The sequence below is a fragment of the Macrobrachium rosenbergii genome, chromosome 11 (assembly GCF_040412425.1).
Source record: "Macrobrachium rosenbergii isolate ZJJX-2024 chromosome 11, ASM4041242v1, whole genome shotgun sequence".
In the NCBI taxonomy this organism is placed as follows: Eukaryota; Metazoa; Arthropoda; class Malacostraca; order Decapoda; family Palaemonidae; genus Macrobrachium; species Macrobrachium rosenbergii.
In genome coordinates, this window is record NC_089751.1 from 40852867 (window position 1) to 40877790 (window position 24924).

General features: G+C 41.0%; 1 protein-coding gene across 7 annotated transcripts in view; it reads left to right on the forward strand.

The window, feature by feature from the left end:
- The window catches only part of Fic (FIC domain protein adenylyltransferase), a 92082-nt gene extending 67976 nt beyond the window's left edge, over window positions 1–24106 (forward strand). For all 7 annotated transcript variants that reach the window (XM_067111700.1, XM_067111697.1, XM_067111698.1 and 4 more), the window contains 3 exons: window positions 8153–8328; window positions 21398–21607; window positions 22501–24106. In XM_067111700.1, coding sequence (XP_066967801.1) covers window positions 8153–8328; window positions 21398–21607; window positions 22501–23061 — 947 coding nt within the window. In that variant the 3' untranslated portion in view covers window positions 23062–24106. The remainder of the gene's footprint in view (window positions 1–8152; window positions 8329–21397; window positions 21608–22500) is intronic.
- Window positions 24107–24924: the final 818 nt, after the last annotated feature.

Sequence of the window (24924 nt, forward strand, 5' to 3'; positions counted from 1 at the left end):
TATAATGCTTTCTTGTGTAGGTGTTGTGTAGTGGCTTAGTGTGTAAATTTGATTATTAATATGGATGTATTTTATGATCTTTGCTTAAATTTCATCATGCTGTTTATGAAATTATTACATTGCAATACACTCCCTGAACACCTGAATTAGCCCTGGTCACCTACCAGCCCGAACTACATCCCCATAGCTTTTACCCACTAAGTGGGTAATAAACTGTCAGCGTTACCAACGCTTACAGGAAAATCTAGTCAAATGAGTTACCTGAAGTACCGTTAGCAACACTGCTGCAAGTCCCGGCTGAGTGAGGCCAAGATACCTCAATTGCTTTTTGTTCGCCATGCTGTGTGGGTGTGTCCCACATCAGGCGAACTTTTGGTCATTTAGCCCGACCCCCATTCAAGAATTTGGACAGATCACGATTTGGACGTTTTCAACGCATTTTCTCCTGGATGGATACTTTATTGATAGGATTTGGAACTTCTTTCCCGATTTTGACTTTGGACTCATTTGGATAAGTCAAACAAGAAGACATCGCTGGTCTTCTTTGGGTTTAGGTCTCTCATTTAGATCAATCGTGGGTTTTATTTCCTGCTTCGTGCTCTGTGCAACAAAGGTTTCCAGATCCGTGGAGGGTCGTTCAGATTTGGTTTCTGATGTATCTGGTTCTGAATTTTTTTTTTCCTTGAATACTCCTCCATTGAAGGGTCCTTTTCCTTTTGGGGTTTAACATTTTGTTCGTCTTGCGATGGTGGTAATTCTGGCGATTGAGTTTTTCCAATATTCATGATCATGTCTTAAAGAATTTTCTGGTTTGATAATGTCTATCAAGATTATCAGGGACGGGGGGAACCAGTCTATTTTATTTGAAATCTACGGCCTCTTCGGCCGCTACGTAAATTTCCCGTTTTTTTTTTTCCCCCTTTTTCTTCTAAGCCTTCTTCTATTGCCCTTCTCAATCTTCTTTTCAGTCCGCTCTTTGGAGGGCTCTCAGGGTCTTTGCTGCGCATCCTGTTTTCTTGGCTTTTAACTCAGCAGAGCAAGGCTTTCTTGCTTCAACCCTGCATTTTAGAGCTCAGCGGCCCCCCTCTCTCTCTTCGGGGTTAAGGGAAGGGGTACTTTTTTTTACGGATCCGTCGTCTTATCACCTTTTGCAAATCCAGTAGTTTCTCAGGCATCCGGTCTAATTGCTTCTCAGGTGCTTGCGGAGGTGTCAGCAACTCCTTATTTCATTCTTTATGGGTTCCTAACTGTAATGTATCCTCCACGATTCTTCCGGATGCTACTGCAGTCGGTGATTCGCCTGCGCCAGCGTTCAGTGTATCAGCACCGATAGTTTCCTAATTGTAATGTATCCTCCACGATTCTTGCGGATGCTACAGCAGTCGGCGATTCGCCTGCGCCAGCGTTCAGTGTATCAGCACCGATAGTTTCCGCAGCCTTTCCATTCTCCAGGATAGTTGGTAACTACCCTCTTCTGTTACCTTCGGTTGGGTACCTCGTAACTTTCCCTTCAATACTCTGAGTTTCGGTCCGGTTGGGACCTTCTCCAACTGTCCAACGTCGGCATTGCGCGCTCCGGTGGTTACTCCAAGTGTGGCTTCTTTCTTCTTCCCTCCTTCCGCTTCTTCTTCCTCAACTTTCCGCAGGTTTTCTCTTCCCTCCGCCTAGGCATCCATGTTGGTTCGCTTGATTCCGGGTCTTCAGTTCCAGATTCCCATGCTCATGCGGTTTTGATACATCCGGTTTGAGTGGTTCAGGTGTTGCGCCTTTTCGCTCTCAGGAGTGGGCGTGGTCCGGCCAGGTGTTGCGTCATCCATGTTGGGTGGTGCGGGGTTTGCGCAACCTATACTTTGGTGCCTCCAGTATGTTCGCGATTGATACGTCAGGTTTCCTTCTCACGCACCCAGGTGTAGTAAGTTCCGGGTTTCTAGTTCGGCGTTTGCTAGGGATTGGCCTGCCTCTTTCCTGTCCCGGCTCGGTCGGACCAGTCCGACAATCCTCCGGCTTCGGCGGACCAGTCCGCCAATCCTCCGGCTCGGTCGAACCAGTCCGACAAGGATTGTTCATTTGAAGAAGAGGATCCGGTACCGGATATTAGTTCTCCTTCAGCCAATGAGAATGAGTATAAGCGGATGGTAGACTTCCTCACTTATCCTCAATCCAAGGTTCGGAGGAGCCTACACTACCGGCTAACGATGTTCGAGTCGCTATATGCGACAGAACTGGTAGTTGCTCAAACAAGATGATTCTCCCTCCGGTCTGGTACTGCCTGACACCTCAACACTTCGGTGTCAATAAGGCTGGCATACCAGGTTAACCTGTCGCCTGACTGTACAACGTTCTTTGGCAGAAGAGGAGGGGCTTCTTTTGAAGCTTCCACCTCACTATCCGGATATTCGGAGAGGGTTCTGTTGAGGGCGCTTTTTGCGCTCTGCAACAGTCTTTTAAGGAGGAGGATATCTCCTCCATGGCCTGTTTCATGTAGCCATCGTCAGCAGTAGTGTCACAGCAAGCTATGATTAGTGTGGCTGCTCTGGGTTCAAGGGATGTGGCCAGTATAATGAACTTGTTGCTTCTAACTCATGTCTCCAGTGTCGGCAATTATGCAACGTTGAAGGTACAAATGTGGAAGTAGAGGGTTCCTGTCTAACAGGGAACAGCCGGTACCCACTTGAAGAAGCCTCTTAGGGAGAATGTCCCCCCTGTCTCCCTGCTCTCTCTCTCTCTCTCTCTCTCTCTCTCTCTCTCTCTCTCTCTCTCTCTCTCTCTCTCTCTCTAATTCCAGGGTCTTGTGTCTCCGCATGCTTTCTCTTCAGGTATGTCTCAGGAATTGTGGGACTTCCACATCGAGAATGCAGGTATAATCTGGAACGATTCTCGCTTATCGGATCGTCTGTGATTGTCAGAAGAAGCGCATCTGCCATCCGGAAGGTCTATAGTCTCCCCTCTTCCCGACGTTCATCTGTACTCAGATGCCTCATATCAAGGTTGGGGAGCAACCTTAGAGGAACCCAGGCTTCTGGCCTCTGGAGGGATCAGGAACGAGAGGAGTCATAACCTTCAGGAACCTCAGGGCTGTAAATGAAGCCCTCAGGTGTTTCTCAGTCCTAGTGTGCAACACAGTAATGGGTCTGCTTTGTGACATCGTAACTGCCGTTTCGTATCTGAGAACTCGGGGGCAGGGAGGGGGGGGACAAGATCATTAGAACTTAGAGCTGTATACTCTCCGCCATTCAGTCTCATTCATCAGGTAATCAGGAATTGTGGTAGTGTCAAGATGTCTATGACTCTAGCTCTTGCTGGCTCTAATGCTCGCGGTTCCGGAATTCCTAATGCTCCTTACGGAAGTTCCGATGTTCCTCCTCATGCGGAAGATCTTTTAGACAACCGCATTTTCACCATTATCATCCAGACTCTTGCGTGATGAACCTAGTTGCGGGCGACTGCCGAGCAAACAGCTAGACAGTCCAGACACTCTAAAGCTATGTCTAGACAGTGTTTCTTTCAGCTTCAGAAGTCAACCCATAAGCTTTACCAGGTCAACTTGACTTGGGGAAGTCTGTGTCGTAAGGAAGGTCATTCCATCTTTAGGCCTGCCATAACCAAAATAGCTGGTTTCTTTATTCCTTCGGAAAAGTCAAGATTCTTCCACTTTCGCTATTGCTGGCTACCGCTCAGCACTTTGCAGTACATTTTTCTATCTTCCCGAAAATTTCTAATAGTAAGATCTTCTTTGACTTGTTACGTTCCTCGGCTCTCTCGTGAGATTTGTCGGAAGTTCTGATGTTAAGATAATTGGTTAGGTGTTTTATTTCTTTCTTTCGGCTTTAGCTGCAGATAAAAAAAAAAAAAAGGGCGCGCTTCGGGACGTTTCATAGGCGAGAAATAAGTTTTTCTCTTCTTCCGGAAGTCGTGGCCGAGGCTAAAACTCCGCTTCGTTCGTTTAAGGTTCTTTATCTGCAAGTGTTTGGTTCCAGCATCAGCAGGGATGTCTTTATGTCCGATGCGATATTTATCAAAGGTTGATAAACTCCGTCCGCTTCTGTGTACACTTCTTGTCTCACCGCGGAATCCTTCCCGTCCGCTGTCAAGGATGCGATTAGTTACTTTCAGAGAAGGGTTCCCGATTCCTGGTTCATAAGCGCTCACTACACGAACACAGTTGCGGGCACACCTCACGATTCTCGTGTGGTGCGAGGTATATGCCCTTGAACGCAATTTAATTTGACGTGACATTATATTTAGTATTTAACAGTTTTTTTTTTTTCATTACCGTACAGTATTCGGAGTATGTCGACTTCATCTTCCTTTCTAAGGAATGGTTCAGAGCTTTCTATTCTGGAGGTAGTTTACTTGCGAGTCCGTCTTTGTTTTCTTCCTTTACTTACAAGACGTTCAATTCGCCCAACCGCTTATAGTGACGAATTCTCCTATCTAGGGTGCGTTCAATTAGCTGAGGTGGTATTCTCTTAGTGCGAAGACTTGGAAGGTTATTCTCTTAGTCCACGTTTAACGGCGAAGTCTATTATCTAGGGTGCGCTCATTTAGCTAAGGTAGTACTCACGTAGTGCGGTGATTATTAGGTTAACTAGTTAGAGAAATTCCTTGTAGGCTTTAGAATCTTAAGCAATAGTGATACTATAATCACATTAACCTAAGTTTAGTACATCTTAAGTATCCTAGTCTTTGATAGTTTCCCTACGAGAGTCCAAAGAGGTGCTCTCATAGGCTAGGCTAGGTTGTTTCATCGGCGCTGGGATACTTCTGCGCTCATCGGCCTTTGCCGCAACCTGCAGGGCGGAGGGTCATCGGCTCGGCACACTGCCTCATTCCCTCCCTAATGGGTAGGCTCTAATTAGTCACTTGGGAGATGCATCGTTCTCCTTTTTACATGAAAGTTATTCTCTTAGTTCGTGTGTAGCCGCTAACCCTTCTATCGTGGGTGCGTTCATTTAGCTAAGGGGGTACTCTCTTAGTGCGATGGTTCTTAGAGGCAGCCACTTGGAAGTCGGTGTCGGTTTTCACAACTTTCTACCTAAAAGACGTTCAGTTTTCTTCGAAGAAGAATTTCTTGCTTGGTCCCTTTGCGACGACCAACTCGATCTTATAATTACTTAGTAATGTTAAGGGTGGGGGGAACTTCAGGTAATGAATGTAGTCTGAGGAAATTTGGAATTTTGGATTCTCTGTTAGTCAGGGTTCATAGTGAGAATATTAAGTTTGACGTTAGTACTGTGAAGATAGGCAGATCCAGTGGACAGGTTTGGTTTCTTCAACCTCTTCTGCACAGACATCGGCAGCAACGGACGGCGAAGAACTCGAAGACCTGCACACTCAACTTCTCCTACATACATGAGATGCTACAATAGCCACATGGGAGGTTCTTCGTACCCCTCCATACATGAGAGTGCTTTGATTAGCCACATGGGAGGTTCATTGTACCCCTCCATACATGAGAGTGCTTTGATTAGCCACATGGGAGGTTCGTCGTTCTCCACTAATCTTGGGAGGCTATGATTAGCCACATGGTAGGTTGGTGTTTATTTTTTGCTACTTTCTATCCATGAGGAGGTTTGAATACCACATGGGAGGTAGCTCGACTCAGACCCTCCATAAATGAGAGTGCTTCGATTAGCCACATCGTTTTTCCACTAATCATGGGAGGCTGTGATTAGCCACATGGTAGGTTGGTTTTTATTTTGCTACTCTATCCATGAGGAGGTTTGAATACCACATGAGAGGTAGCTCGACTCAGACAGTACCTAGACATGAGACTGACGTGGGGGGTACTCTCTCTACAGACATTCTCACCTGTCGAGTGGGATAACCAGGTGAGGATACATTCATTTATAGAGTAGGCGAATAATGAGTTACTTGCTTTCCCTGTTGGCAGGTCGGGCTGAATTAGATTGATCCCACCTCCACTAAATTTTGTTAATCGGGCTAATTCAGGTGTTCAGGGAGTGTATTGCAATATGAAGTTTTCATAATAAAACTAATATTGTAATACTTACCTGAACACCTGAATGATTCCCACCCTCCTCCCCACTTCAATTTGAATAGTGGATAACGCAATTGGGGTATCTCAGCCTCACTCGGCCGGGACTTGCAGCAGTGTTGCTAACGGTACTTCAGGTAACTCATTTGACTAGATTTTCCTGTAAGCGTTGGTAACGCTGACAGTTTATTACCCACTTAGTGGGTAAAAGCTATGGGGATGTAGTTCAGGCTGGTAGGTGACCAGGGCTAATTCAGGTGTTCAGGTAAGTATTACAATATTAGATTTATTATGAAAACTTCATTTCTGTGTTTTACACCTTGTGTGAAATTCTCTCTTTAGTAGTTCATACAGATTACAACCCCTATAACCTTTAATTGTGCTGTAATGGTTAGTACTGGCTGACAAACTGAGTTTGAGTGCTGCATAGTTCTTAAACAGAGTGATACAGTAGGTAAGATTTACAATGCTCGAGTTATTACCCAATATTGCCTGACAAAAACTCATCACTTAATTGTTTCATCAATATTATCCACCTAATATCGTGAACTTCACAACTCTAAACAGGGATGAATGTATAAAATTTACAGACTTAGCCCAAGCACTATGATCCTAAGGCCATTCAGTGTATATGTTCAAGACTGTGTTGAGTCTTCACTGTTGCCATTGCTGCATTTGCTTGTTTGAATGGAGAAGACTTGGCTGCTCTACATGGTGCTGGGGATAAATCCTATCACTACAGTCTCCTCCAGCAGCTAACATGGAGAAACTCTAGTAGCCCAGTGATATTTGCATTGCTCTCTGACCTGTGCCAGGTTGATGTAATTAGTCTGATAAATGTTCCACCTTTAAATCTGCCTTCCTTTTCATTAGTAAACATGAGAAATCAGTACACTTAAACCTTGGCACTCAAATGTCTCCAATCTTGAACATTTCAGTTCTCAAACATATTAAAAAAAAAAAATTATCTTGGTTGTCAAATGGATCCCATGTATGCTGAAAAACATGGCAACAAAGGGTAATTTGGACAGTTTGCCCATAACTGTCAGTCACTGCCCACCTGCACTAAAATTAGCTGTTAATTTTATTTTATTTTTCTTTGTATTTTGGGTGTTTTACTAATATTATTAAATAAACCATCTTGTGGCAAAAAAGGGTAGTGATAGCAGGAAACCAAAAAGCCTTGATAAAAGTGGAGAAAGGATCTCATAGTAGAATATCGAAGTGGTGCTCATCTGATCTTTTTGTGCAGTTCAGTATGGCAAAGTCTGCAGTCTGCACCGTACTCAAAAATAGAGGCCACCAAAGGAGCAGATGTTGCCAAGGTTGGAAGATGCTTATAAAGCAAAGATCACAGATAGTTAAGAAGTAGAAAAGTTGTTGTTGACTTGGATAAATGAAAAAAGTTAGCCAGTGATAGTATTTCTGGGGCCACCATTTGTGAAAAAGCAAAGAACATGCATGCTGACTTCTCAGAAAGTCAGTGGAACAAGTTCAGATACTGATAGTGGATCTTTCAAGGTTGGTGCAAAGAGACAAAAAAAGGAAAGAAATCCAGCAGGACAATTACCCAACATTTTTATGGGAGGTGGCTCCCCTTCCAATCAATAACATATCTCCTGTTCACCTTCCACTTACGCCATCAAGTCTCCATAGTACAGGATAAATTTTTACTTATTTCATCCATGTATTATTTTTTCTTTCATGATTTTATGCATGTATCATTATAAAGGTTTAAATAAGCAGTATAGCACTATTTCTACTCAACATGTAAACATTTTGAATGGATTAAGTTTGAGAACCAAGGTTCGATTACAGCTGTCAGTGGATATAGGGACCCACCTGGTGAGGATTTTTCAGCTGGAGTTCCCATGGTTCTTTGCCACATGTAGAACAGTATTGTAAATGTGGTTTAGACTGCACTCCCTTATCCTTGACAATAAGAGATTTTCTTGTTTTGCTTGAGCAGGGTTCATGTCCAAGTGGGTAAGCATGGTGTGTTCTGTCAGGAGTATTATCTTGTTATTCTGTTATGACTAGTTTAGCACTATACTACTTATGAATGGCAATAAAGGCCTTTGTAAAGATATTTCTTTGTCATGGATCAAAAATTTCTTTTACAGTGAAACATGTTTATCATTGAATATATTTCAGGTAAGAGTGTGATGGAGCATAACGAGATTTTAGGCCTAGATATGGCTCTCAAATATATAAACACTACTTTGGTGCATCGGATAGGCCGTATATCCCTCCATGACATCTTGGAGATTCATCGTAGGGTGCTTGGTCACGTTGATCCTTTGGAAGCAGGTCATTTACGTACCACACAGGTGAAGAGTTAATTTTTATATTTTAGTAGTGCTGTATGTGTATGGTTTGGGGTGTTTTGTCTCATATTTAATATCACTTCATATCTGTTGTTTCAGAAAAAAATTAATACAAATTCATATTCACATGGTGTAGTTTTTTCATACAAGTCAGAAGGGACAATAGTCTACCATTATTTGGTAGTCTATGGTAGAGTACAGATTTAGATAATTCCTAATTTTATAATTTTAGTTAGTAATATCAACTTATTTAGGAAAAAATTTTTTGATAAGTATGATTAATTATATTGTGTATACTTTAGATTTGAGAACTTGAAGCATGATTTGTTACCAGTATTAACAGTACTAGTTCTTATATACTTGCTATTTTACCACCAGTCTAGTACTGCATCTTAGCAATTTTGTCTCTACTGCTAATAGTTATTGGTAGTAGACAAAATTTTAGCAAAAAGATGCCATGATTAATTATTTATCCCCAAAATTTTAGAACTGCCTTGTACTATTTTGTACCTATATTAACATTATATAACATTATATATTTGTACAAGCTTGCTATAGATGAAGCCTAGCACTGTACCTAGCATGATAATTTGAGACCCATTTCTTATATGTTGCCCATTTTATTTGTCACACTCTGTTCTGTACAAAAATTGTTCTTTATGAGAAGTCACACTCTGTTCTGTACAAAAATTGTTCTTTATGAGAAGAAGAATGGCCATAGGTTGGCATTGCCTGTATGCATAGATCCATCAGTTCCTGACTGTCACTCTAGAGTATTTTTCATTTGCATGTTATATTACACCATTCTGAAGAATGTAGAAGTTTGAAGGATTGCCTTTAATTATCATTTCTGTATGTTTTCATTTATTGTTTTCACCTATGTGATTACTTTTCTTATTATTAATGTTTAATGCACTGCTGTAAAAGCAAAATATGGGACGTTGCACTTTTCTTGACCAATGGCAACGCCAACAAATGTGTACAGTATATGTACCAGTTTTGATTTTTGTTAAGAGGATTTACCTTATTGGGAATCTCATTTTCCCAGAAAAATGTCTTAATTAGTCGATAATCTGTTGAAAGACTAGGCCTCATTAAAATCTTGACTTCGTAATAATGGGGTGGTTAAAATCATGAAGTAAGAAAAATAGGGAAACTTTGTTTTGTAGGTTTGAAGTAGTGTTCCAGTGAAACTCAGCAAATACCTTCAAAAGCTGTTTCTCTGAAAACACTATACAACAATTATTTATCCAAACAGAAAAATATCGTTTGTATGACATTCTTGTAATAAAGAAGAAAGAAAAGGGAACTAAGATAATTTAACTAAACTGTAACTTTATTGTATTAGTGCTATTATATTTACAGCTTCACAACTATTAGTCAATAAGAAAGACAATAATAAAGCTTACAAGTAATTTACGAAATGTTAAAGGCTCTAATAATAAATTAGTTTATAAGATGAAATCTACTAATATACAATAAGTTATGACAATAACCAGTGCATACAGGGTTTACATTGATGATAATTACAACACACTTTTAACAAAATTTATATACATTCATACTTACTGATGGTTAATGAGCACTTTCCATTAATGACTTATCAACACCAGAAGAAAAAGCAGAAATTCTTTAGGAAAGGACCAGAATACAGTACATGAATAAAATCACAGAAGAAATACAGAACCATTTTAACATTAGTGAAGTGCAAGACAAGAACTAAAGAAACTAATACAGTATAACAACTTTTTCAAGCAATTGTATTTTTATAAGGGATACAAACCAGAGCCTTTCATTTATGAAGCATCCTTTGGTGCATGCTGGAATAGCCTTTGAATCTTGGGTATGGGGGGAGGGAGAGAGGGGTAACACCTCATCCACCTCACATTCGTCACTATTCTTTCTTCAGCTGCCATCAAGAAAGGACATATCTGCTGTCTCTCACTTGTGTGCTTGTTGAATTTTTTATATGTAGCCAACTACTATTATATCTTCTACTTGTTCATTGCCGTATGCATTGTGTGATTACTTTTGAATATTTGTGTGTCTTTTGGTCATTTTTACTCAGTCACAAAGAATAAATAAGACCTAGGCATATGCCAGTGTGGTGCTCGTAGGTATCTATGTTGTCATTTTATGACTCCCATATCGGTGGACCCATGTATTATACTACTTGTAGAGGAAGGAAATGTACTTGTTCCTTTCCATGTGATGGATATGTCTCTTGGACCCTACCTCAGTAGGAAAAGTATGACAAAAGGAGAAGGAAGCTTAGGGAGGCTTTGCTGTGCTCAACAAAGGGTATCACTTTACTGGTAATGCTGTTGAATCCTTCTAGAGCCTTCTTGCATCTGGCTAACATTCCTCTTCCTCCTACCTTGGCTCATGAATATGCAAAAAGCACAAATCTAATTTAAACTTATGCACTAATAGCTGCAAAGTAAACAAGAATAATGGTGCAGTTTTTGTAAAGAAAATGAGTGTAATATCGCTGCTCTCAGTTGCACTTGTTTTCTCATAAATAGCTCATCCTCACCAGCCAACATCAAAATCATTGCTGTTGAATAAAATAAAGCACTAATATGAAGCATCATTTAAGTCTAACAAAACTGATGTATTGTAAAACTCCCTGAACACCTGAATTACCCCTGGTCACTGACCAGCCCGAACTACATCCCCATAGCTTTTACCCACTAAGTGGGTAATAAACTGTCAGCGTTACCAACGCTTACAAGAAAATCTTGTCAAATGAGTTACCTGAAGTACCGTTGGCAACACTGCTGCAAGTCCCGGCTGAGTGAGGCCGAAATCCCCAATTGCTTTTTGTTCGCCATGCTGTGTGGGTGTGTCCCACATCAGGCGAACTTTTGGTCATTTAGCCCGACCCCCATTCAAGAATTTGGACATCAGATCACGATTTGGACGTTTGCAACGCATTTTCTCCTGGATGGATACTTTATTGATAGGATTTGGATCTTCTCCCGATTTTGACTTTGGACTCGTTTGGATAAGTCAAACAAGAAGACGTCGCCGTCTGCTAACGCCGATGCTTCCACTTTGTTTACATCTTCAACGACAGAGCCTTCTTCTGCAGGAGATGCTGACACTCATCGGCCCTACACGTTCTGCAAGCGTAGGATGAGTACCCTCAAACATGATCGACATTCTGTTTGTGTTTTTATGTAGGAAAAGACAGTGTAGTATCAGTCAGATAGGCGGCGAGTCTTGGTCGGTAGATCAGATGGAAGAATTATTCAAAAAGTTAGAGGACAAGTTACTAGCCGAGTATGTCTAGTCTATTTTTCTAGCTTTATGACTAAATTAACGGAAAATAGAGATAAGGATAGTAGTAATAGTGTTGTAGATACTAATCGTTCTTTTTCAGCCCCCCTGCCTGTTCCAGAACCAGCCCTAACGGGTGCCGGGGTTCATGGAGAACCGCAAACCTCGAAGGTAGGATCTGGCGGCCCCCCCGGTGCGGAGCAGGCAGTGTTGGCAGCAGATTTCCCCCTTCCCTCTAAAAGCGTAAGTTCTAAGGTGGATTTAGAATTAGGAATCACTCAGAAGGGTAGGAATTCTAATTAGGAAGTATTTAGGAAAAGTAGTTGAGCGTGGTCTTCTTCTTTGGGTTTAGGTCTCTCATTTAGATCAATCGTCGTTCAGATTTGGTTTCTGATGTATCTGGTTCTGAATTTTTGTTTTTCCTTGAATACTTCTCCTTCGAAGGTTCCTTTTCCTTTGGGGGTTTAAAATTTCGTTCGTCTTGCGATGGTGGTAATTCTGGAGATCCAGTTTTTCCAATATTCATGATCATGTCTTAAAGAATTTTCTGATTTGATAATGTCTATCAAGATTATCAGGGCCGGGGGGAACAGAACCAGTCTATTTTCTTTGAAATCTATGGTCTCTTCGGCCGCTACGGAAATTTCCCGTTTTTCCCCCTTTTTCTTCTAGGCCTTCTTCTATTGCCCTTCTCAATCTTCTTTTCAGTCTGCTCTTTGGAGGGCTCTCGGGGTCTTTGTTGCACATCCTGTTTTTCTTGGCTTTTAACTCAGCAGAGCAAGGCTTTCTTGCTTCAACCGTGTATTTTAGAGCTCAGTGGCCCCCCTCTCTCTCTTCGGGGTTAAGGGAAGGGGTACTTTTTACGGATCCGTCGTCTTATCACCTTTTTGCAAATCCGGTAGTTTCTTAGGCATCCGGTCTAGTTGCTTCTCAGGTGTTTGCGGAGGCGTCAGCAACTCCTTACTTCATTCTTTATGGGTTCCTAACTGTAATGTATCCTCCGCGATTCTTGTGGATGCTACGGCAGTCGGCGATTTGCCTGCGCCAGCGTTCAGTGTATCAGCACCGATATTTTCCTAACTGTAATGTATCCTCTGTGATTCTTGTGGATGCTACGGCAGTTGGCGATTCGCCTGCGCCAACGTTCAGTGTATCAGCACTGATAGTTTCCGCAGCCTTTCCATTCTCCAGGATAGTTGGTAATTACCTTCTTCTGTTACCTTCGGTTCGGTACCTCATAACTTCCCCTTCAATACTCCTTTGAGTTCGGTCCGGTTGGGACCTTCTCCATCTGCCCAACATCGGCGTTGGGCGCTCCGGTGGTTACTGCAAGTGTGGCTTCTTCCTTCTTCCCTCTTTTGGCTTCTTCTTTCTCAACTTTCCGGCAGGTTTTCTCTGTCCCTCCGTCTAGGCATCCATGTTGGTTCGGGGTTGATTCCGGTCTTCAGTTCTGGATTCCCATTCTCATGCGTTTTGATACATCCGTTTGAGTGGTTCGGTGTTGCGGCCTCTTTGCTCTCAGGAGTGGGCGTGGTCCGCCCAGGTGTTGCATCATCCCCGTTGGGTGGTGCGGGGTTTGCGCAAGCTACTTTGGTGCCTCCCATATGTTCCGGGTTTTCAAGTTCGGCGTTTGCCAGGGATTGGCCTGTGCTCTTTCATCCTCCGGCTCGGTCAGACCAGTCCGACAATCCTCCGGCTCGGTTGAACCAGTCCGACAAGGATTGTTCTTTTGAAGAAGAGGATCCGGTATCGGATATTAGTTCTCCTTCAGCCAATGAGAATGAGTATAAGCGGATGGTAAACTTCATCCTCTCTTATCCTCAATCCAAGGTTCCGGAGGAGCGTACACTACCGAAGCAACGATGTTCGAGTCGCTATATGCGACAGAACTGGTAGTTGCTCAAACAAGATGATATACTCCCTCCGGTCCAGTACTGCCTGACACTTCATCACTTTGGTGTCAGTAAGGCTGGCATACCAGGTTAACATGTTGCCTGACTATACAACGTTCTTTGGCAGAAGAGGAGGGTTCTGTTGTGGGCGCCTTTTGCGCTCTGCAACAGTTTTAGGGAGGAGGATATCTCCTCCATGGTCTATTTCGTGTAGCCGTCGTCAGCAGTAGCGTCACAGCAAGCTATGAGTAGTGTGGGTGCTCCAGGTTCAAGGGATGTGGCCAGTATAACGAACTTGTTCTTCTAACTCATGTCTCCAGTGTCGGCAAATATGCATCGTTGAAGGTACAAAATGTGGAAGTAGAGGGTTCCTGTCTAACAGGGAACAGCTGGTACCCTCTTGAAGAAGCCTTTTAGGGAGAATGTTCTCTCTCTCTCTCTCTCTCTCTCTCTCTCTCTCTCTCTCTCTCTCTCTCTCTCTCTCTCTCTCTCTCTCTCTCTCTCTCTCTCTCTCTCTCTCTCAATTCCAGGGTCTTGTGTCTCCGCATGCTTTCTCTTCAGGTATGTCTCAGGAATTGCTGGGACTTCCACATCGAGAATACAGGTATAATCTGGAATGATTCTCGCTTGTCAGATCGTCTGTGATAGTCAGAAGCGCATCTGACATCCGGAAGGTCTATAGTCTCCCCTCTTCCCGACGTTCCTCTGTACTCAGATGCCTCATATCAAGGTTGAGGAGCAACCTTGGAGGAAACCAGGCTTCGGGCCTCTGGAGGGATCGGGAACGAGAGGAGTCATAACCTTCAGGAACCTCAGGGCTATAAAGGAAGCCCTCAGGTGTTTTCTCAGTCCTAGTGCGCAACACAATAGTGGGTCTGCTTTGCGACATCGTAACTGCCGTGTCATATCTGAGAACTCGGGGGGAACAAGATCATTAGAACTTAGAGGTGTATACTTCTGCCATTCGGTCTCATTCATCAGGTAATCAGGAATTGCGGTAGTGTCAAGACGTCTGTGACTCTAGCTCCTTGCTGGCTCTAATGCCCTCGGTTCCGGAATTCCCAATGCTCCTTATGGAAGTTACGATGATCCTCCTCATGCGGAAGATTTTTTAGACAACCGCATTTTCACCATTGTCATCCAAACTCTTGCGTGATGAACCTAGTTGCGGGCGACTGCCGAGCGAACAGCTGACAGTCCAGACACACTAAAGCTATGTCTAGACAGTGTTTCCTTTAGCTTCAGAAGTCAACCCGTAACTTTACCAAGTCAACTTGACATGGGGAAGTCTGTGTCGTAAGAAAGGTCATTCATCTTTAGGCCTGCCATAACTGAAATAGCTGGTTTTCTCTTATTCCTTCGGAAAGTCAAGATTCTTCCGTTTTCGGCTATTGCTGGCTACCGCTCAGCACTTTGCAGTACATTTTTCTATTTTCCTGAAAATTTCTAGCAGTAAGATCTTCTTTGACTTGTTACGTTCTCTCGGGCTCCCTCATGAGATTTGTGGGAAGTTCTAATGTTAAGATAATTGGTTAGGGTGTGTTTTATTTCTTTCTTTCGGCTTGGCTGCAGATAAAACAATGGGCGAGCTTTGGGAAGTTTTCCTAGGCCAGTTTCCTAGGCGGGAAATGATGAGTATTTCTCTTCTTCCGGAAGTCGTGGCCGAGGCTTAAACTTGCTTCGGTCGGTTAAGGTTCTTTATTTGCAAGTATTCGGTTCCGGCATCAGCGGGGATGTCTTTATGTCCGATGTGAATATTTATCAAAGGTTGATAAAGTCCGTCCGCTTCCGTGTACACTTCTTGTCTCACCGTGGAATCCTTCCCGTCCGCTGTCGAAGGAAGCGATTAGTTGCTGTTGGAGAAATGGTTCCTGGTTCCTGGTTCATAAGCGCTCACTACACGAACACAGTTGCGGGCACACTTCACGATTCTCGTGTGGTGCGAGGTTTATGCCCTTGAACGCAATTTAATTTGACGTGACATTATATTTGGTATTTAGCAGTTTTTTTTTTTTTTTTTTTTTTTTTTTCATTACCGCACAGTATTCGGAGTATGTCCACTTCATCTTCCTTTCTAAGGAATGGTTCAGTCTTCTATTCTGGAGGTAGTTGCTTGCGAGTCCGTCTTTGTTTTCTTCCTTCACTTAAGAGGTGTTCAATTCGCCCCATTGTGTATACAGTGAACCCCCCGTATTTGCGGGGGATGCGTCCCACAACCCCCTGCGAATGGGTTAAATCCGCGAATGCTTAAAACTCCTCTAAAAACACTTAGAACTGCCCATTTTGATAGCTTAAACCAAGAAAAACCCTGTAAAAATGCTTATACCTGAATATTTTAATAGTTTTATCACAAAAAGTGCATTTATTCATGAAAATTATATGAAAATACAGTAATTAGTGAATATTTCTCAGTGAAAAATACCGCGAATGGGCGAATTTTCGGCGAATGATGGCTAGATACGTTCCACAGAGAAACCCGCGAATGCGTGAGTCCGCGAACCATGAGAACGCGAATACGAGGGGTTTACTGTAGTGGCGAATTCTCCTATCTAGGGTGCGTTCAATTAGCTGGGTGGTATTCTCTTCGTGCGAAGACTTGGAAGGTTATTCACGTAGTCCACGTTTAATGGCGAATTCTATTATCTAGGGTGCGCTCATTTAGCTAAGGTAGTATTCACGTAGTGCGGTGATTATTAGGTTAACCAGATAGAAAATTCCTTTTAGGCTTTAGAATCTTAAGCAACAGTGATAGTATAATCACATGAACTTAAGTTCAGTATATCTTAAGTATCCTAGTCTTTGATAGTTTCCCTACGAGAGTCCAAAGAGGTGCTCTCATAGGCTAGCCTAGGTTGTTTCGTCGGCGCTTGGATACTTCTGCGCTCACCGGCCTTTGCCGCAACCTGCAGGGCGGAGGGTCATCGGCTCGGCTCACTGCCTCATTCCCTCCCTAATGGGTAGGCTCTGAATAGTCACTTGGCAGATGCATCGTTCCCCTTTTTACATGAAAGTTAATCTCTTAGTATGTGTGTAGCCGCTAACCCTTCTATCGTGGGTGCGTTCATTTAGCTAAGGGGGTACTCTCTTAGTGCGGAGGTTCCTAGAGGTGGCCACTTGGAAGTCGGTGTCGTTTTTCACGACTTCTACCTAAAAGACGTTCAGTTTTCTTCGAAGAAGAATTTCTCACTTGGTCCCTTTGCGACGACCAACTCGATCTTATAATTACGTAGTAATGTTAAGGGTGGGGGGAACTCTAGGTAATGAATGTAGTGTGAGGAAATTTGGAATTTTGGATTCTCTGTTAGTCGGGGTTCATAGTGAGAATATTGAGTTTGACTTTAGTACTGTGAAGATAGGCAGATCCAGTGGACAGGTTTGGTTTCTTCAACCTCTTCTGCGCAGACATCGGCGGCAATGGACGGCGAAGAACTCGAAGATCCTGCACACTCAACTTCTCCTCCATACATGAGAGGCTTCAATAGCCACATGGGAGGTTTCTTCGTAACCCTCCATACATGAGAGTGCTTTGATTAGCCACATGGGAGGTTCATCGTACTCCTCCATACATGAGAGTGTTTTGATTAGCCACATGGGAGGTTCATCGTTGTCCACTAATCATGGGAGGCTGTGATTAGCCACATGTTAGGTTGGTTTTTATTTTTTTTTTTTTTTGCTACTCTCTATCCATAAGGAGGTTTGAATACCATGAGAGGTAGCTCGACTCAGACCCTCCATAAATGAGAGTGCTTTGATTAGCCAAATGGGAGGTTCATCGTTCTCCACTAATCATGGGAGGCTGTGATTAGCCACATGGTAGGTTGGTTTTTATTTTGCTACTCTCTATCCATGAGGAGGTTTGAATACCACGAGAGTTAGCTCGGCTCAGACAGTACCTAGACATGAGACTGACGTCGGGGGTACTCTCTCTACAGACATTCTCACCTGCCGAGTGGGATAACCAGGTGAGGATACATTCATTTATACAGAGTAGGCGAATAATGAGTTACCTGCTTTCCCTGATGGCAGGTCGGGCTGAATTAGATTGATCCCACCTCCACTAAATTTTGTCAATCGGGCTAATTCAGGGAGTGTATTGCAATATGAAGTTTTCACAATAAAACTAATATTGTAATACTTACCTGAACACCTGAATGATTCCCACCCTCCTCCCCACTTCAATTTGAATAGTAGGCAACGCAATTGGGGATTTCGGCCTCACTCGGCCGGGACTTGCAGCAGTGTTGCCAACGGTACTTCAGGTAACTCATATGACAAGATTTTCCTGTAAGCGTTGGTAACGCTGACAGTTTATTACCCACTTGGTGGGTAAAAGCTATGGGGATGTAGTTCGGGCTGGTCAGTGACCAGGGCTAATTCAGGTGTTCAGGTAAGTATTACAATATTAGTTTTATTATGAAAACTTCATACTGTGCTCACGTAGCAAGGCAAAGTAAGATAGCAAAATACCACTTGCTTGCAAAACACTGAAGGCAGGAATGTGCATGCTGAAGCAGCTCTTAAGTGTTTTAATATCTATTTTATTAAAATAGCAATAAAATATGCAAACACGAATGAGGGAGAAATCGGTACTAAGAAAGGGAAATTACCTAACATAAGTTCATGGGAAAGGAGTAAAATTGAAGCTAAAACTAATGTGATTATAGGAAACTACTTTGGCAAATACAAGGTAGACACGTGAGAAGTGAAGTGCTTATCTAATTGGAACCAGTGGCTCATATAGGTGTGCATGCACAGTGCAGTCATTCAGCCAGCAAACAGTCGGGGGGACGCCCTACAACATCCTTGGGACAGCTGGAGATTTATGCCTTCCCTCCCCTTTGCCTGATCCGACAGTTCTTGAACAGGGTAATGATTTCCCTCTCTACTAGCTCTGATGTCAGTAGTTCCCAGAGAAATCCCTCCATGGCACAACCTCCTCTGCCAACTTCATGTCAAGAGATATCACCAGTCAGTAGGGTTCCTAACTCTTCATGGCTGGAGACTATCCAGTATCTCCTGCGAGTGAGAGGCTTTCCTCGCAGAGCAGCGACAGAGATGCCTGGCTACTCTCAGAAGATCTTCCTCAGTTGTTTACCAGGGAAAATGGGCCATCTACTGTGATTGGTGTCGTCAAAGGGGTCTCTCTCCAGTCGGAGCTTCTGTTCAGCAAATAGTAGATTTCCTAGTTTTTCTCTGGGGGGAAAAAAGTCTTTCTGTGTCTACCATCAAAGGCTACAGGGCTGTTTTGGGTTTGGTTCTGCACCTAAAAGATGTAGACCTATCTTCTTCATAGGAAATCTCAATGCTACTCAAAAGCTTTTAGCAGTCTTGTTCTCCTAGAGAACTTAAACCTCCTAGTTGGGATCTGACTCTGGTGCTCAGTAGTCTCACTCGAGCCCCATATGAACTGTTACGATGGTCAGCTGACAGAGACTTGACTCTTAAAACAGTCTTCTTATTGGTTTTAGCTTCATCAAAGAGAGTGGGCGAACTCCATGGTCTCTCTTCTAATGTTAACCACGTGAGGGGTTGGAGGTCCGTAGCTTTCGAATTTGTCCTGGAATTCGCAGCCAAGACTCAAAATCCTTTGGTTCATGACGACACATTTGAATCCTTTTCCATCCTTTGAAAGATTTGTTGACAACAACCCAGACAAATTGCTTTTAAGTCCTGTCAGGGCACTATGTGGTCACCTAAAAAGGACTCGTCACCTCATGCTGGGGTGTCGAAGACTTTTTGTAAGGTCAGGCCAGATCAAGAAAGAAGTGTCGAAGAATACCATCTCCTTATGGCTCCGTGGAGTTATTAGACATGCTTATAGCTCTTCTACAACCTCAGATTCTAACTCAGTGCGTGCAAGAGCACATGATGTTAGGGGTTTAGGGCCTTCATTGGCTTTTCAGAAGAACTTATCTGCTCATAGGATTTTGAAGGCTGGTACTTGGCTTCGTCAAACCACCTTCATTATCCTATCATCAGGACGTTGCCCTCACGTCCTTGGACACTTTTTCCTTGGGTCCAGTGGTGGCTGCTCAACAAGTTGTGTAGCTCATCTAGTGCCCCTAGCAGGACAGTTTTTAATTTACCTAAGATGATGGTATGAAAGTGAGAGTGAATGAAATGACTGGTCTTTTTTCCCTTCTCTCTTCCACTTCTCTTCTCACAGGCAGTAGGAAGAGTGATCCATCATGAGCTGGAACTGGTTAGATACAGGTGAATGAGTGGCTTTTCTGTTTTGAGAAAGTTTTATTTGTGCAAGAATATTTCCTTGCAGAAGCTAGTCTTTCCTCTCTCTGACAAGGGGGGAATTATAACAAACAAATTGGTAGCTAATGTAGGTTTGTTGTCTGAACAGATATGACTCTTTAACTTCCACTTATACAGTGTTCCTCCACATTGTATATAGCCCAGTAGTCTGACCGTTTGATAAACTTTTTACCTGACGATCAGAAGCATACGTCTCCATCCTCTGCTTTAGCCTAACCAGGAAATGAGACCAGGTGTGCTGAACCTCCAGTTGGTTCAAGACTTTCCTTTCTTCCCACCAAAGGTGAATCTATCCTCACATTGAGACATCGGCTTGTTCCGCATTTGAACAAATGACAAATTTTTAAATTAATTTATATTTTTCATAGATAACAAACCAATGGTCTTAACATACATTGCCCACCTCTTGCCACCCCTCAAAGTGATTCCCCAGGTTGGAAGAAACTGAATAAGTCATGGCACTCTCGGGTTAAGGGAGGTTGGCTGATGCCCCCGGTCTCATCCGATTGGCTGAACCCTGTTGCCACCAATACCTTGTTCTACAATTTTATATGTATTTTTACCAGTTTCCAGCTGGTGCTGGAAGATTTTATCCTCGCATTAAGACCGTAGGTTTGTTAGCTATGAAAAATACAAATTAATTAAAAAATTTGTCATTTCTGAAAAACTGAATCTTGAAGATTTATGTACAATAATATACATTAGCCAGTTAGGTTACATTCATAATCTATGAGGGAGGTATTTGTTGAAATTATTTTCATTGATTTAGTGTTTGCTCCAGTTTAGGGATCATGCATTAGTTGCATCACAGTCATGAATCCTTGCATTTGGTTATTGCAAGGAAGCAGTAAAGTCATACCCTAAGGGTATTATATATATATATATGATATGATATTTCAGCACCTTTATTTCTTTAAAATTAATTTTGAAAATTAGACAATTCTTTTTAAGGGTATTTCTTGAATTTATGATGTTTTTCTAATGCATTATAATATAATGCAGAATTACAAGGATTTACTAAAATCATAATTTTGTTGCTATAAGCACTTCTTACTTTGTAGAATATGCACTTCATTTGTGAGGATAAGTTTCTCTATGTGCAACTGTAATCTTTTTTTATTTTGTTTCTAATGATCTGCCCTTTTTCCAGACATGTATTTTTAAACTGGTTAAAAATAATAATGTTACTTTTGGAGGTTTTCTCAATTTTTTGAAGAGGTACAGTGAGAAAGTAGAGAAAAATAATATCTACAGTATTTGTTTGCTGTCTTAATTCTTGGTGTTATTTATATTTTTGGATGTGGTAAACTAGATACTACTTGAGTGTTCATGTATTAGTTCTTATGACTGCCAAATTAATGGAATATTACAACTTGATGATCTGGTGGAACAGTTTAACAACCACACTACTGTGATGACTTTATCTTGTCTTTTTGGGGACTCAACTCTGCAGTTAAGAGTAAATTTTAATATTTCATTGTAATTAGATATTGCCACAACAAAAACAGTTTTAACGACAGAGATTTATGTTCAAATATACTTTTATTGCTTCTGTAGGGAGGGAAGAACAAAAAGTGTTTTTGTAAGTACAGATGTGCTGGACACAATATTAAATCATTTTATGATTATAGGTATATGTCAGCAACCATGTTCCACCACCACCAACTCATTTGGAGCTGCTTATGGAGGACTTTGTGTCATGGCTAAACTCACCACTGGCCCAGGACATGAACCCTATTAAGTATGCTGCATTGGCTCATTACAAGCTGGTTTTCATACATCCATTTTCAGATGGGAATGGGAGAACAGCTAGGCTCCTTATGAACTTCTTATTAATGCAGGTTAGTTTACATTGTGTAGTTCTAAAATAGTGTATTATCATATTACTTAGCAAGGCCAGAGGTCAAGTGCACAATCATTGGGTATAATGAATGCAATGGTAGTTAAATGACAGAAGAAACTTGCCTCATTTGAGAAATTCCCTTTTGCATAACCTGCTGAAAATCTTGCCAAGTGACCCTTTCATTCTTAGGTCACAAGCATTTCATTCATAGATCATACATGTTTGAGGTTCTTTTTACCAATTTCTTTTTACTTGCTTCAAATTCATCTTTACACCACCATTTTATGTTCAACACTTTTCCATTTATAATTTTCATATAAATGCACTGGGCTTGTCAATTTTGTACTTTTTTATGGATTTTTGTATTATTATTAAAATAACCAGTACTGTACAGTATTTTCTGAAGTGGACTTGACTGTTGTTGGCAATGTTCTCTATAAATACAAAATTATCTCTATAAATACAAAATTATTCTTTACTGTTCATATTCATTATGCATTATTTGCAATGTAGACTGCAGAACAAATTTTAGTTGGTATTGTTTAGGTTGAATTTTAGAATTATGAGATATAACTGCCACAAAGATCATGAACTCACTCTGTTTATGCCATAAACAACATTAAGAGTCGGCAAGATAAACTTTACCAGTGACATAACAATCTAAGTGTTTGAGATGAGCCAGCTCCAGAAAACCACACTAGAGAACATTAGTCCAAACAAGGAACAATAAAAGTTAAAACTTTTGTGTAATTTTGTGCTAAATCTGTGTTTGCCAGCCTGTAGTGTATTATTGATTTTATTTAGTAATATTTTTTACAGTTTATTGATGGATTTTGTAATAAAAAGTTGAAGTGTCTTGTAGTATATAATGGTGCTTTATATAATTTTCAGGCCGGGTATCCTCCAGTTATCATAAGAAAGCAAGACCGTATGATGTATTATGACTGCTTGCAGCTGGCAAATCAGGGGGACACAAGGCCTTTCATTCGATTTATAGCTCATTGTGCTGAAAAGACACTGGATGTGTATTTGTGGGCCACAAAGGAAATGTTACCTAAAATTGGACAAAACTTTGATTCTCATTTAGAAAAGAACAAGTATGATTCCACATCTAAACATGAAGGCAAGCTCGAGGAATTTGCAGACGAAATTTTGTCTGACAAAATCATGGAAGAAGATGCAGAGTTGGACAGTGCAGCTCCTCATTGGGGGTTAGATGACAATTTTATTGATGAATCGTTTCGACATGGGCACAAAATGAATCATAATGAAGATGATTTGTTAATGGAGGATATTAATAACAATGATTATAGTCATAAAGACCATATGTGGTTTGAAGAGGAGGAAGATAAAGGTACAGTGCACAGAACAGATAGATATAACAAAGTATCGGATGAGGAAGACTTGTTCATAAGGGAAATATTAAACAGTCAGGATAATGAACAACGGTAATGGAGCTAAAAATGTCTTTTGTGTAATCTTGTGATCTGTGATAGCGCAACGCATAGTTATTTCCAAAGACTCTTTTTACAATTACTGGTGAACCTAATTTATGTGATGTTAATTTATTACAATTTTAGATTATATTTTTATTATTGCTCAGTCCCACATATCCATTTTATGCACAAAATGACCAGTATTTTAAGTGTATATTCTGCTGATATTTCATTGAGTTTCCTTAGGTATACTCATTTTTCATATGTATGTCAAGTATTCAGTTCTTATCAACAAAACCCATAAACAGAATACTGCTAACAAGAAAAACAAAGCAGATCTGCGCATTTACCTCCACTCCAGTGTATTTTTGCATCATGGTGTAAGCCAAAGTACAGTTACCAAAGATTTAGAGACATTTCCAACTGCTGTAATAAATAGAAAGCATAAAGGCAGCAAGGGCATTGCTTTTTGTTCTTATGTAGATGTCATGCATTTTTACTGTATTTCTTTTATACTGTCTAGGGCAGTTTGAAATTTAATAACTACATATCAGATTGTTGCAGCATAAAAGTCCAAAGTGGATCTGATGGTTAGATTTTAAATTTTATATAGTGCAATATATTAGCATGTGAATAAGAAATTGTAGTACTATATAATGCTTCCAGCTGGCTTAGTCTGCATCTCATGTGATTTTTTAAAATGAAATACAGTACAGACTAAACCAGCTTGAAGCATTATACTTAATTAGTCAGACTTTCTTATTCATAGGACCAAGAATTTATCATTCGGTGCATTTTAATTAGATAATCTTTTTTGCACAAAATGCTCTCAAGTGTTCCCTGGATATGTAGCATTCATGTATTTTACCATTTCATTTATATTTTGTAGCACTGTACTGTAATTATTTTGTTGATGGATATTTAAACAGTTGTAGGCATTTCATGAGTAACTGTAATGATCAAGTTATACTCACTAGTGGTAATAATTCACTATCCAACCAGATAATTGATTTCTATACTGAAATGTTTATTATTCAAAATTATATGGAACCCATATAGAATTGTAGGTGGTTTCCTTAAATATGCGAAGATTCCTGCTGTTTAGTGGGATGTGGAAGTATACCTAGTTTAAATCTTTTTCAAGTGTTTGTTACAGTATCTCTTAACAGAGATTTAACTAACAAAACTCATGGGATGATTTGTTAATATGTCTCCAACTTTTTTTTTCATCTGATTTAGAAAAAAATGTAGGTTGGTACAAGGACTTGAGGCCTGATAATCATTTTCTTGATAGTTTTTTGTCATTGACATTTTTTCAAGGTCAAAGGTCATAGTGTTAGAATTTTTTTCCCTAGATCTCAGCAACTATGAGATTTCTGGGCTTCAGATTCTGACATGCGCCAAAGGTATTTGTATGGTTTAACAATTTACTTATTTCTCAAGGTCACAGTTCAATTTAGAATCAGGTCACATTCTTATCTTCTAACATTAGGTAAATGAAGAGGCCTCTGACCTTCAGTATCTCTGTTGGGTTGCATAATATCTAAACGATGATGCTGAAATTATAGTTTTTAGAAGGTAGGGGATTTAATCCTCACCAGATTTCTATAAACCATTTGCTTATCTCCTCCAAAACCCTGTTATTCCTGGTTACATCTGTAACATCTTATTACTTCAAAGTACAAAATATTTTTATTATCTATCTAACTTCTAAAATGTTTTGTCATATTCTGCAACAACTGCATTTAAGTGCAGCTAAATTATGTATGTGGGCATCTAGTAGTAACATCCTTTTACCAGAAGATACAGTTGAAATTTGTTTGTCAGCTTGGGTATCTTCTCAGGTGTTTTGTTATTTTAAGTGTGTGTGAAGTTACCA